This window comes from Bactrocera neohumeralis, chromosome 3 (assembly GCF_024586455.1).
Source record: "Bactrocera neohumeralis isolate Rockhampton chromosome 3, APGP_CSIRO_Bneo_wtdbg2-racon-allhic-juicebox.fasta_v2, whole genome shotgun sequence".
NCBI classification, from domain to species: domain Eukaryota; kingdom Metazoa; phylum Arthropoda; class Insecta; order Diptera; family Tephritidae; genus Bactrocera; species Bactrocera neohumeralis.
In genome coordinates this window covers 70,345,122-70,360,249 of record NC_065920.1, presented here as the reverse complement: position 1 = coordinate 70,360,249, position 15,128 = coordinate 70,345,122, and the positions used below count along the sequence as shown (strand labels likewise).

The 15,128-nt window shown below is 32.9% G+C and overlaps 1 protein-coding gene across 1 annotated transcript in view; it reads left to right on the top strand.

Annotated features, from left to right (window-relative positions):
* Positions 1-15,128, top strand: part of LOC126753024 (gamma-aminobutyric acid type B receptor subunit 1) — a 499,314-nt gene that overhangs the window by 443,096 nt on the left and 41,090 nt on the right. Inside the window, exon 9 of the mRNA XM_050464123.1 lies at positions 6,902-7,044. Within this exon, the coding sequence (XP_050320080.1) occupies positions 6,902-7,044 (143 nt within the window). The remainder of the gene's footprint in view (positions 1-6,901; positions 7,045-15,128) is intronic.

Sequence of the window (15,128 nt, the reverse complement as noted above, 5' to 3'; positions counted from 1 at the left end):
TAAACTATGAGAACGAAACTGAAACTCATCCGACTATTGAATACTTTGAAATACACTCTCCAAAGCAATATAATTTACTAATTTGAATTTAAAAATCTGGAAGAATATGAAACTCGATCGAGACAAAGCAATTTTTATGAAAAAACAAAGATATAAATTTTCTTTGGTGTTTTGCCGTTAAAAACTTTAATACACAGCCAAAAGTAGGCTACTAATTATGAGAAATTTAGTAAAAAGATCCCAGTAAAGTAATATAGGCATTTAGATTACGCTAGATAAAACTATATGACAGAAACTGAACCTTAGCCCCCTTTAGTAATTTTTTTTTATTTGAAAAAAAGTCAATATAAATTTGATTTCTCTGTTTCCCGTTAACAGCTTTGATACACGGCCAAAAAGTAGGCTACTAGTTATGAAAAAATTTGCAAACAAAAAAGCCCCAGCAATATAATGCCACAATATTGAGACTAAGAAAAAGCAAAAATTAGATTAATAAAAAAAATACTCGCATCGAGCGCCCAAAAGTATGCATTACAACTATTAACTCTGCAATTCAATGATTCATGATTTAATTTTTATAAGCACTTCATCGAATGGCTTTCAGCGCCTTTAACTTTATCTCTGCGATCGACTGAACACCGATGATTGTTGACTTTTTTGCATGTCAAACTCATAAACAGAACAAAGAAGTTATAATTCTCTCTTTATGAATGTGGAATCGAAATCCTTACGATCAAGCATGTCCAAAGAGACCAGTTTACGAAACTCTTTTTGAAAAAAAGTCAGCTTTATCGGCATGAATGGAGCAAGAATGCGTTTCAAATCCGAAGCCACCAAAATCATTCGGACGGGCCCGCGAGAGATGTCGACAACACGACACTTGCCTGACAATTCTAAAGCGCCACGTCCCTCACTTTTATAATATTTTCATCAGCTGAAGAGGTCGAAGGTTTGAAGGTTTTAAACAATAAAAAGACTTGTGGGTTTGGTAAAACTTAACCTACGTAAGCCTTTCCAACATTGAATGAAATGTCTTGAGAGAATATCCTCGCTACTTTTCTTAATATCTGAAGAAGATGAACTGTGAAAAGCATATCTGTTGTCGCCACCGAAACGAAAACTAGAGTATCAATTCAAATCTCTAAGCATTCTGCAAGAATTACTCGCTTTTCATTTCCTTTCAATCTATAAGCGTCCATTAGCGCCTGCCTTAACAAAAACTCCTCATACCGGCTTTAATCCACCCACATATGAGACGTGAAACTCAATCATATGCGCTAGCCATTTACTTTGGTGCTGCTGTCGCTCTGTCTGCCAACAATAAAAAGGGCCACACTTTGACTTAACAAGTCAGCGGCCAAACCAACCATTTGGAAGTCCATAGCTACAGTTATTTCAATGCCACAGCCTACAACGAATATATATGAAAGGCAAGTGCCGGCGTCCTTGACTCGCATGTGCTTGCATATTTAAGAAAATTATTCAAATAAGCCAGCAGCTCAATTCACACCGCCGCTCAAAGGCGGCAACCGAGCGCAGCACTCAGCCACTTCACAACAACACTCACAACTCACTCACTTCGCGCCAAACGCTTAACTTGAGCAGGTGATAAAATGAAGCTCACTTCAATGCGCAAAGCTAAGGTGGTAGAAAGGATGTTCGCACAGGCATATATACACAGCTATGCATACATACTAATATATGTATATATATATATATATATATTCCGAAAGTGACTCTGCAAAAGTGAGTCGGCGCTCTTTTATAAAGCCTTTTCACTACCGACTTGCCGCTGTTGATTTGCTGACGGAAGTGCTTGAGAATAAATCATTGCTTTTTTAGGCAAATTCACCAACCTACAGCAACAACAACAAAATTACAATTTCAGATTGTGTTGAAAAATAAAAAAATAAGTACGCGCCGAAGTCACAACAACTGTCCGCTAAGCGTATAAGAGAGCGAGCGAGTCGGACTGAGTAGGAGTGTGCCATGGCGTATACGTGAAATTGAAGGATTATTTGATTTCGTGCGGCAAATGGATGTGAAAAGTGCACTTTACCAAGCGCCAGTGGGCAATGAATTGAATTTGTCAGCCGTTGTGTAGACTCTAACACCAGCACAAACATATTTCATATACACAAACACACGCATATTCATACTTGCACTCGCCTATTTTATCTATTTCCACTACACACCATTTCGGCATGTCGTCGATATTTTAATAGGCGCGCAGAGTTAGACAGCCGAAGAGACTACGAAATGCCTTGCTTGCTGCGAAAAGCAGGCAGGCGCTTGACTATCTATGTACATATGTATGTGTGTGTATATGTATATTCATAGGTGTGTATGTATGCATGCCCCTGTGTTTCTGAAAATGGCTTCTCGAATATGCAGAGTGAAAATTGATTACACCCATGCACCAGCGACACACACAATGCACACACCCACAAAGCAGCGTTAGCCAGTTATTTGAAATCGAATCGCTCGCTAACTGTTAAGCATTTCAAGTGTGCAACTGCAATCTAAAACGTATTTATAAATGTGAATGCCTCACTTTTTCCATTTTACCCACTAAGTGTGGTGCGCACACCTATTCGTAGCGCCAGTGATATATATGTGTGTGTGTGTGTGTGTCAATTCACATGCATTTGAAGTTGAATTTGAATTGCTGGCGTGAAAAAATTATGCTGCTCCATTTGGGTATGCCTCGATTGTGGCACGTTAGGCGCAGCCGAGTGTGAATGATATATTTACAGTGGAAAAATGGTGCAAATTGCTTTTTGCGGGTTATTCGCACACACGAGTGGAGCATCAATGCAGTGATGGCATTAGTAGTCGGCGCGGTGGGGCGTATACGTAATTTTTTTTGTTGAGTGAATTTTAATTATTGTTATGTGGTTTGTTTTGGCGGTTCAGTGGTAGGGCATTGGAATTGATAGCTTGCTGACAGCTGAAATACAGTTAAACGGAGAGTAATCAGCGCTACTGTACAGCTTTTGCAGTAGTTACATTTATTATACGTACATACATATGTACATATATACGAAAAATCACTGACTACGCCAAAATTTTTATTATAAACACAAAATCAATTAACTTAATCCGGAGGTTTACTTTTATTTATTTGAACATGGTTGCCATATTTTGAAAAAAAATATTTCTTTCAATTTGTTTTTATCCTAAACAGCAATTCTGTAAAATAAGTGAATAACACTAATTTTTTTATTTGGCTAGGGTTGCCATATTTTGAAAAAAATATTTCTTTCAATTTTTTTTTATTTTAAACAGCAAATCTGTAAGTGTAAGTGTAAGTGAATAATATTCATTTTTTCATTTGAACAGGGTTGCCATATTTTGAAAAAAAATATTTATTTCAATTTTTTTTTTTATTTTAAACAGCAAATATGTAAAATAAGTGAATAATATTATTTTTTTGATTTGGGCCAGGTTGTCATATTTAGAACAAAACTGTTTATTGACAAAATTTTATTATTAACAGAAACACTGTTAAATTAATGAGGTAGAAATAATTATTTTTAATTTGAACAGAGTTGCCATATTTTAAAAATAATTGTAAAAAAATTTTTACTATAAACATAAAATCTGTAAAGTATGAAAAAATTGGGAGTGAAGAGAAGTGAAAGGTTTTTTGCCACATTAAAAATATTAATTCATTTAATGATAAATTTATTTATAAAATTATATCATTTATACCGCAAAAAACTTATTGTTTCAACTAGGTAAAATATCGATTTCACAAATACCAGAAAGCAAGTTCTTTGAAACTAAGATAAAAGGCTATTGAAAGTACCAAAGTTTTTTCAATAGGGTTGCCATGGACTGAAATTTTTTATGTTATATTAGCGCCACGTTAGGAGCATCAGCTAAAACTATATTTTCGTAACCTATTATGAAGTAAATACAATTAATTCTGAAATCATCAAAACCATTTTTTTTAATAAGAGTTGCCATGCACCGAGAGCACTTTATTTGAGATCAGCTCTATGTACAATCATCGCCATGTATGGTTTTTGATAGCATTGAACAGACGTATATATGTATGTATAGTGCAGAAAGCAATAAATATTTTTAAGTGAGTTGCCGCATTTTTTAAATTTTTTCAACATATAAGATTCACCATACAAAAAATTAATTATAGAAACATTATTTTCAAAATCATTCAAATCTAATGCAACATAAAGAATGTAATAAATATTAAAATTTTTTATGCCAATAAATTTTTTAGTTTTTTTTTTGAAAATAGCTTTTTGAAAAAAAAAATAATTAAAAAAAATATAATGCATAAAAATTTAAAAATTTATGCAGATTTTTATTTTGTTTTAGTGTTATTTGAATGTTTTGAAAACAATAGTTTTAAATTGTATTTTAATAAAACTTAAAAAAAAATTTTAATTAAAATTTATTTTTAATTTTTGTGTTTCTTTCTTTTTAAAATGTATTTCATTTTTAGTAAAGTGTAAATAATTTTTTTTTATATTAAAGTTTAGATATTTTTTTTTATTAATTTATTCTTATCACATATTACGTATACTACTTTTTAGTAAAAAAAAAATTCTAAAGAAAAACAAAAATTATGAATATAAAAGCAAATAAAGAAATAAAAATATTCTTACTTCTTTTTAACAAATTTTTTTTTTTGTGAAATTTTTACACCTTTCAGAGCTTTTTTTTAAAAACATTTCTAACAAAAAAATTTTAATATACGAACTAATTCACAAAATTAAACTCATTTTGTCAGTAAATAAATTAAAAATATTAGAACTAAAAACATTTTAGAATTAAATACATTTTTTCGCATAAAAACGCAGACATTAAATTAAAATATTTTTTTTATTATAACCTTTTATAAAAATTTTTTCTTCATAAAAAACTGATAGTCATGATTAACAAAAGCAATTTACTAAAATAAAATTTTGTATTAATTAACATGTGTAACCACTTTAAAAAAATAATTTTTCAAAAACAAAAAATTAATAAATAAAAATATATAACTAATACAGAGAAAAATAAAAACCTTTTTTCCCACGAAAATACCAACCAAAAATAAATTAAAATATTTTTTTTTTTGTTTTAATACAGACAAAATTTATTTTTTTGTGGATTGCAACTTTACTGGATTTTTTTTTTTTTCAAGTAAAATTCTTTAAAATACTAACAATCTTAGCTGCTACTATTGAATATTGGCCTACATCGCAGCATTCATATCAACTCTACAAAGCTTTCCACATCGCCTACTGAAAAAGAAAATGAAAATAACAGTAAATCCTCCCTTCTTTCACTCCAACTCACTACACACTCATTAAAAACTTCCGGCGCTCACAAAGCGCATGATGTCACCAGCACATTGCAATTAATCGCTTCTTCTACTTTACTGCCATTTTGCATGAGCAAAACTTTTCCCCACTGACTAGCCGCCTTGGCATTTTTCAGTCCGCCTTTGCAGAGAACTTGCGCACCACAGCATCAATGACAGTTCGATTGCCTTAATTACTGATGAAGTTGCGCCGTTCCCTCTGCTGGCAGCTGCACATTTAAATATTACATAACCGCCTCTACCTCGGCGACTTGGCGAACTCTTTGCCACTTGCTTTGCGCTCAAGTTCTTGTGTTTGTATGTATTGAGGTTGACAACTGCATGGCATTGCAGTTAAATTGCTGTCGCTGGTAATTCTTTGCATGCTAATTTTGCGGAATGCCAATTTGTGCCAATTCGTACGGTATTTTGTTTGCTCTGTCCCCCCCACTTTCATTTTAATTTTTGAGAGCTCTCTCTCTTTTTTTTGTGTGAAATCTCACTGGAATAGTTTGCGCAAAAACATTTAATGGCAAAAGTCGCAAGGCATTGATTGATTTTGGTCGCAGCATTCGCTCGATTGCTTTACTTTCTTCTTGATTCTTGCTAAACTGGGGCAGGCAATAAATTTTATTCGAACTGAAGTTAGTGGGAGCGAGGAGGAAATGCTCAAGTGTGGCGCTTGGATGAATTTTTAATGAGTGGATATGCATCTGATTTTAATGTATGCGACTTTTGAGAGTCTTCGTGATTTGACAGAGAATAATGATGGGTTAAATGGGTAAAAAAAGTATCGCTTTGAATGTTACGTATACGCCTAGTGTCAAGTAAACCCTATTTCTGATGAAGTATTAAGGTGGTTATGTCATACAAATGTATGTTTAAAGGCATCTTTTCTTAAGCCTTCACAAATTGGAATCATTAGCTTTCATAATTGTTCGAAATGACAACCGAAACAGCAAGAAAATTAACTTTTTGCAATATCTTGTGCGCAGCGCCATCTGGAGTAGCTTTTTGAGGTAATATTTCGCCCATTTCAAATAAAAGATAAATATGGTAAGACTATGTTCTTCTTCAAATCTAATTCAAAATACACGGCTAATCCACTTTCGCAGATACTCCGCTCTCGGCGCCATCTATTAGATTAGGCAATAGAACAGTGTTCCGCGAAATCTGATTCCGAATAAAAAGCTAATCGACTAACGCAGATATTCCGCACGCAGGGTCATCTATTGGATTCGATATTTTTAGACCAATGAGATTATGTTCTTACCGAAATCTGATTCTGAATAGATGGCAAATCGTTTTTTAAGGTATTATGCTCTCAGCGCCATCTAGTTTAGATTTTTCGACAACAATATGTCTGGTATTTCAAATATTAGTGGAGTAGACTATTGTTTTCCACATGTGCATACTCAAACTGCTCTCACAAGCCAAAATTATTTTTTTCCTAAAATATATTGATCAAAATTTCAAATAAAATATAAATAAACAAAATACATTTTTATAATATTTTTCAAATGTTGAACACATTTCTAACCACAAAACATTTATTTATTATATTTTTGTATTTTTCTAAATTTCCAGGTACCTCAGGATCGCACAATTGTACGTCGCGTCTTACGCACAGTATCGCTGCCATTATTTGTCTGTATGTGTACAATTTCAAGTTGTGGTATATTAGTAGCCTTAGCACTTATTGTATTCAACATATGGAATAAGCATAGAAGGTGAGTACTTTAAAGATTTATTAAATTGCGCTCAAATTACTAAAATCTTGAGAAAATTTTAGCATTGCAAAAAAAATATATATCAAATATTATTTGGGCTGCTTATTCACTTAATTTTGATAGAAACTATATAAACGTAAGTTACGTTGGAATTTTGAAAGTATTTGTTATCTCATAAAAAAAAAAAAAATTAAGACCTAAAGAAATTTTACTACATAACCCTTCGGAGTTGAACCAAGTGCATAAAATATAGGAAAAAGTAAACCTCTAAGCTCTTAAATTAAGCGCTCGCTAAAGTGCCACAGAACAAAGAAGCAATTTAATAAATCAATGGAGAATTACAAAACTTAAGAAGTAATTAAAAAAAAAGTATCTAAAAAAGCATCAAAATAGATTAAAACCAGAATAGCTCAGCACTAGAATAGTTGAAACCACAAAAGGAGATACCAGGACTCGTCTCGGCACTGCAATAGGCTGCCCACACAGTGGAGTGCTATCCCCCTGTTATGGAGTCTTATCGTGGAAGACCTACTAGCTAGTTTAGCTAACTTACAATGGAATCCGATGTCAAAGATACGGGGATGACTTTGTTATTATAGCCAGAGGTAAATTCTTGAACACTCTTCTCAAATTAATGCAAAGAGGAAACTGAGATCGTCCCGTTCACGAGACGTAGGTCCCTGCCCAGCCTCAGGAACCTAATCCCTGGTGTCCGAGAGGTAGAGATAGCCAACATGTTTGCTTGACACCTGAAGCGTCTAAAGCACCAATGGTGTGCAATCGACTACCTGGTTAATCTTGGAACTGCAAACCAGTTGGCTTGGGCCTCAAAAGCTTCGCAGGGGCTCCAACTATCGAAGCTGCTACGACTTGCATACATCTGCTTGTCGGGTGCAATGCGCACTTGTCCAAAGGCAGCACTTGAAGTCATGCTCTTCATACCTATGGGAAATTTTCCAAGCATTATTTAAGCAGAAGTCTTTACCATAAGTCGAAGCATAGCATAAACCTCCAATGCAGCTATCGCGTCGAGCGTATAACTCTACTTCGAAGTAGTCGAGTGCTACTTGCATCTCCGCCTATGAGATCAAATTGTTCCTGGTGCTGGAGTATAGAGGAATGCTGAATAGCCCAGTGAAAAGTACCCAACATATAAGTTATGTTATAACATCAGCAGGTAAATATGTAATCATTCTGCCTAGAAACAAACTCAGGCTACTTGTCGCATTCTACACCGGCCACTGCAAGCTGAAAAAACACGTGGTCTAGCTTCTTGCGCAAATTCCTGGTTCTGCGACAGGGAGCCTGAAACTCCAGAACGCCTGATGATTGACTGCATAGTAGTCTCCAGACGCCGGATAAAAGCATCTATGTTTCCAAATAAGGATCTCATCGCCTCACTAGCACCTAGCAGTATATTGGACTTTATCGATATGCTTAAGCTAGGTGAGTCTTTATGAATCAGGAGAGGGCACAATAGACTTAAGATCGCGGTGCAATCCTCATTTATCTATCTTATCTTATCTCAATAGGTAGATTTTTTAAAAAGCTCTAATAAATTGCATAAGGCTGTTTAGAAAAAAGTATTGCAAACAGCGTTGCCACCTATCAAAAACAAAAAATTATATTAAACATATAAAATGTTATAAGCAACTATTCATGGATTTTTTGGAAAGTCGCCAGCTCCATATTTTAGTAACAATTTCATAAACCTAAGGAGAATTACAAAAATAAGGACAAATTTAAAAAAAATAAAAAATATTTAAAATTTTTTTAAAGGTATGGGATTTTTTCAAAAGCTCTTCTCAACTGTGTAAGGTTGTTCTATAAAAATTGCAATTAGAGTTGCCACCTATTACTAAATTGTAAATTTAATAAAGCATATAAAATGTTATTAAAGAAAACATAATAATAATAGTGTTCCTCCAAAGTTTACAATTTCATAACATTCAATTAGAAAAAGTCTACAAATAGAGTTGCCACCTATTAAAAAATATTTTTTTTAAATTTCTAATGAGCACATAAATTATTATCAGCAATTATATAAGGAGTTTTTGCTAAAATCTTATTTCAAATAGAGTTGCCATCGCGGCAAAAAACCGCAATTTTTAAACGTTTATGTTAACCTACCTAAAATTACCAAATGAAAAGACCAAATAAATTAATATCTAATAAGAGGGAAATTAAAAAAAAATGAAGAAGGGATTCATTTTCTGAACATTCACTTTACCGAACGTCGCCACGCAGAGTTACCATCTGTTTAGAATATATATTAATAACTCAGAGACCTAATATTGATAACAAACAGAATTGACACACTATCTATATCTCACTCTTTCATCCTAATTAATAAAAAAACACCCTTTCGCTCCCTCTCTCTTCTCACCGAATCCTTTAATAATTGGCAATACTCCAGTTTCACACTTAATTTGAGATAAATACTTCCTTCAGCTCATCAGTTTTATTTAAAAAATTGTTACATTCCTACAGAGTTTCACTACAACGAATTCTCTCCCCGCACTTGACTTGCACTAAGCAGCAAGTAACATATCACAATAAGCCATCTTCTCTACAACAAGTGTAATTTTTCTATTCTCCAGCAAATCTCAGCTACATTTCATCCGGCCAGGACGACTAGAGCAAATGCTTAACGCAGTTTAAATTGTTTCCTTTCATTAGCGCGCTGCCGTCGATGTGCTTAATTAAATGGAAGCGTACAAGTGATAGGAAGACGAACGAACGCAGTAAAGGAAATATTTGCTAACTTCAGATGTTGCAGCCAATCCCGGCTGCAAGTAAAACTGGAAATAGAAATGTATTGCAACAATGTTGACAGAAATTACAAGCACATTGTTGCATTTGACTTTAATTTGTAGGCTTGAATTGTGAGCTTCGTAGCACGCAGGAGCGAGCCACTGGGCACAGCTTTGTGTGGGTGGGGCATAACAATATGTGTATTCTGATTGCTTGCCATTTACTTAAGCAGTGAGTTCATTTGCTGCACATAGTGACCGCAAATACAGTTAACTGTTGACGAACGCTATTGAAACTGCGGTTACTCATACGACGTGTGTACCACTAGTTGAATGCCCAAAGAGCCATGTTAGTTTAGCATATGCTTAGAAGAAGGCACATTTTTGCATTTTGAATTAAAAATTTCTCAGAGAATTTCAAATGTATATTGAAAATATATTTTAGATAGCTGTACTAGGAGAACCATTGAATATGTCTGTATGAAGAAAAATCAAAAAACCCAAATTTATGAGATTAAAAATTTATAAAATCAAATGTCAAATGTTAAAGGATAAAGGATATTTTGTTTCTATAATTTAGTTTAGTAAGCACTATCTTAGTTAAGGTTACAAATCTGAGCTTGAGGACAATAAAATTAATCAAAAAATGGAACTTAAGCTCAAATAAAGGTGTGCAAGAGGATTTTTTTACTGCTCGGATGCTAACGATAAATTCAATGGATTCCTGGTTTCAGAAAACCATCACCAGCGATTAGGTCTATCTGGGTCCATAAGCGCTATTTTTCAAGGCTTAATAAACACTTTAAGATCCTCAAAACATTATTCAAATCATAGAATAGTGAAAAAAAAGAATTTTTATTAAAAATGATTTTTATGCCATATTTCTACAAATCAGACACTTGAAAAACCTTGTTGTTAAACCGAACACTTTGCTAGCAAACCTTATATAGATTAGGAACACAATCTCTCTGTCTCTCCCCCCTCTCTCTCTCTCTTCCAAATTAAAACTAATAAATCTTATTTTTTCCCTTAAGTTATCTGTCGCACTTTCTCTCTATTTCTCTTAAGCTCACTCTGCCTCTTTCTCTCACTTTTTCTATATAGTATCTCTCCCTCTCTACACTTCTCACAAAATGTCTCATAAATTCTCTTTATCTATCATACTCCTTAACTCATTCTCTTTTTATTCCACTTTTTCTCTATTTTTCTCGATCGCTTACTCTTTATCACACCGAGTATCTCGATATTTCGCTATTTACCGTTCTTACTCTGTGTGTCTTTCTCTTCATTCACTATTTACTCTGTGTGTCTCTCTCTTCCTCTTCCGAGTTAATAAAAAATCTTTTTTTTGTCCTTACGTTTTCTCTCCGTCTCACACTTATTCAAACAATTTTCGTCACTCTCCCAATTTATTTCCCTCTCTTTCTATCTCATATAATGTTTCTCTCCAACTACTACACTCTTTTTATATATCTCCACATCTCTTGTACTCAATACCCATCCCTTTATTATTCTCACCCTCTCGATCTTACTCTAATCACTCACAATGTCTCTATTTTTACATTTTTCTTTCTCTCTCTTCCGAAGTTATAAGAAATTTTTTTGTCAATATAATAAGAGCGGTGCATTCCATTTTATTCTGCTTAAGAGGTTATGTACAGTTGAAATTTTCCAAAAATTAGCCTTTTTTTTATTTAATGCTTGAAAGTACAAGGCCAAACATTAAACGCGTTTTTCCCATAATGGTGTTTTCAAAGTCGGTGACCAACATTACCCAAAAACGGCTAAACCGATTAGTGATATTTTTCTCTCAGAAAAAACGCTGGGCAATTCGCTTCTTACCCCTTAAGAAGAGGTACATATATGAGCAATTGGTATGTCTCCTCTCATTTAAAAAGCCTTTTAAGCCTCTTTATCCTAAAAATCATGACGTTTCTCCAATAAAAATTACCAAATACCATTATTCTCCAAAAATTTCTTCAAAAATTGGATTATTTCGAAAATATTAAATAAAAATGTTTTTGTCCATCAAATAGTTTTAAATTAAATTAAATAATTAAAGAGCAATCACACTTAACTTTAGCGAATCACATTTTTTACGCGAACTGAACAGACAACCCCACCAGTTTATAACAAAAACATATGCAACCGACAACAAAAGGGGAACGAAAATGTTCGTAACTCAAAAGTGATTATGGCAACAAATCCATAACAGAAAGGAAAGGAGCAGACGACTCACACAAGCAAACAAATGTCATGAACAAGCATTTTGTACTTAAAACAAAGGAGTTCCCCGCAAATGCAGCAACAACTGCACACCTGCATATATGTATGTTTGTATGTATGTATATTAGAAAGAACCATATGTATATAAGCACTGTACAGCTCTAGCCAAAAAGTGGTCGGTATTCATGCAACAAATGAGTGCTTGCAACACCTGCCACTATTAAAGTCAACTCGAAGCAACACGATTTACGCTTCGATGGATTACTTTGTGCTACACCGCTCACCTGTATTTAGAGTGAGCTCCAGGGTGAGCAGCTGAGATTTAGGGAAATTATGCATATGCTTGTACATATGTATGAGCATTTATGCTGCTTTTACTTGCATGACGCTGGCATGCATTTAAGTTGCACTCAGCGAGCTGTGGTTGCAAGTTGGGGGAGTACCACACTGTGGTGCAACAAAACCACAAGAGTAGCTATTGTTTAACAGCAACACATTGGTTAATGTTTCTAAAACCACCAGACATACACATACATATGTTGATTTTTAGGAGGATATGTGAGCATACAGGTGTCTTTCGACAAAGTGTTGTCTTATGGTTGCACTTTTTTTGGGGTGAGTGCTCACATCTATTCATCTATTTTGTTTTGGTAATATATTTTTTGCGTTAATACTGTGGCGTAGCTGTGGTTGGAAGCTAATTTTATATTTAAAAAAAAACTATGGCGCATATACATATATACACAAAACAAGAAACAAATTTTAAAGTCGGTTGCACCAAAGCTAGAATATCATTCAGTTTCTATGGCAGCTATATGGTATAGTAATCCGATCTCAGCAATTTTTTCGAATAATATATCATTGCTTTGTATAACAACGCATGCCAAATTTCGTGAAGATATCTCATTAAACGAGTAAGTTTTTGCATACAAGCACTTGATTCCGAATATTCAATTTGTATAACAGCTATATGCTATAGTGCTCCGATCGAAACAATTTCTTCGGAGATTATATTATTGCCTTACATAACAACGCGTGTTAAATTTCGTGAAGATATCTCATTAAACGAGTAAGTTTTTCATACAATCACTTGATTCCGATCGTTCCCTTTGTATGGCAGCTATATGCTATAGTGGCTCGATATTGATGGTATCTGAACGTAAGCAACTTCTTTTTGAAGAAAGTATTTTTGCAAAATTTCAGACAGATATCTCAAAAACTGAGGGACTAGTTCACGTAAAGACAGACAGACGAACTGACATTTTCTTCTGGGTATTACCAACATTGTGGCGAACTTGATAAACCCTTTCCGCGCCATAAAAAATGGAAATAATATTTTGATTTAACTTTGGTACTTCTGACAAAGATAAACAACTCCACAAACGTCCGATTACTTTATCATTTACTCACTTCCAACAAACTGCAATTTCCATGCTATTTCAGTATAACTGTTTGCTTACTTATAAATATGTATATATATGTACGTATATATACTGAAACTTTTGCGATTACTTCTAAAATAAATAAAATAACTTCATGCTGTGCGAATACGCTTGAACTTCCTACAAGTAGTTGCATAAATTGCAGCTGCTTAATTTACAAGAAACACTTCATGCATATGCGGTACTGTAGATTTATATGTATGTATACAAATATATACATATCTACCATGTATCCATGTATATAGTTGTGTAAAGCAGCGTTATTTGATAGCTCTGCAACTTCTCATAAAGTTCTAGCTTAACGCCAACTAATTAGTAGTGAAGCAGTTTTTCAAGTTTCAGTTAACTCATACGCCATGGCACACGTGTGCACAGCTGTGACGCTGCACTTGCCGCTTGGCACATGTGTGTTATATGGTAACAAAAGCGATTTCTCAATTATGTACAGCCACTTTATTCAAAAGTTTATTGTTGTAATATTTTGTAAATATTTTATTAGAGGCAAAATAGAGCAACAAGGCACGTAAATTAGTAGTTCCATATAAAAACGACTATTATTTTAACGATATTCTACAATTACTCTTTCCAGACCAAATTCATTACTAATACTAGAGGAAATATTGCTAAATTGTTGTGAAAGTCAATATTAACATATTATTTGAAAAAACATAAAAATGCATGAACAAAAAAATTATAGGAACAAAAAATGTTATAGGGGGAAACTTGTATAGAAAAATTATATACGATTGTGAAAATATTGTAGGAAAGTCATAAATTATAGGAAAATTGTATAGGAAAAATTTTTATAGAAAAAAGAAATATTCCACAATATTAAAGGAAAATTTATATTAAATTGGAAACAACGTATTTCAAATAAAGTCTTTAAGCAAAATCCTTAATATTTCTTAAAAAATTTGATATGAAAGGATAACTTTAACAACTTTTAAAATAAATATATAAAATAAAGTATACTTAACAAAAATATAAAATTTTGTATAGGAAAAATAAAACAAAAACTTTTATAAAAACAATTATAAAACATAAATTACAAAAAATCTTAGCACCAAACTTTATGATAAAAACATTTTTGGGAACATTTTCATAACACTATACCATTTATTATTTTTATAGGAAATAAAGAACAGCAAACTCTATAATTAAATACAGAATGATAATTCGATATGATTTCTTTCCAACTTTAACAATTATTGAAAAACTTGGCGACAAGCTTATACATACAAGTATATACTATGTAAACAAACAATCTTGAAAAGTATTAATCTTTTATATGTATTTATAGAAAAAAAATGATGGAAAAAGTTTTATGGAAAAAACAGTGTTTTGAAAAGGGAAAATATTTTATGAGAATAAAAAAATGTTTATAAAAATGATTTACTATAAAAAATATTTACATTTCATGTGAAAACAAAATTTATACAAAATGCTTTCTCCTACAAAAATATTTTTCATAGTTATAGAAATAGCTTTTGCATATAAACTTTTTTTATAAAACTAGATTTTTGTCGTAAAAGATTTTCACCATTCAAAACACTGTTTTTGCATGAGAACTTTTTCCAGAACATTTTGTTTATCAAAATAAATGTTTTCTTTCCAGGTTCGCAAAGAATATTTTATAAGGATAAATATTTTAGGAACTTATTTG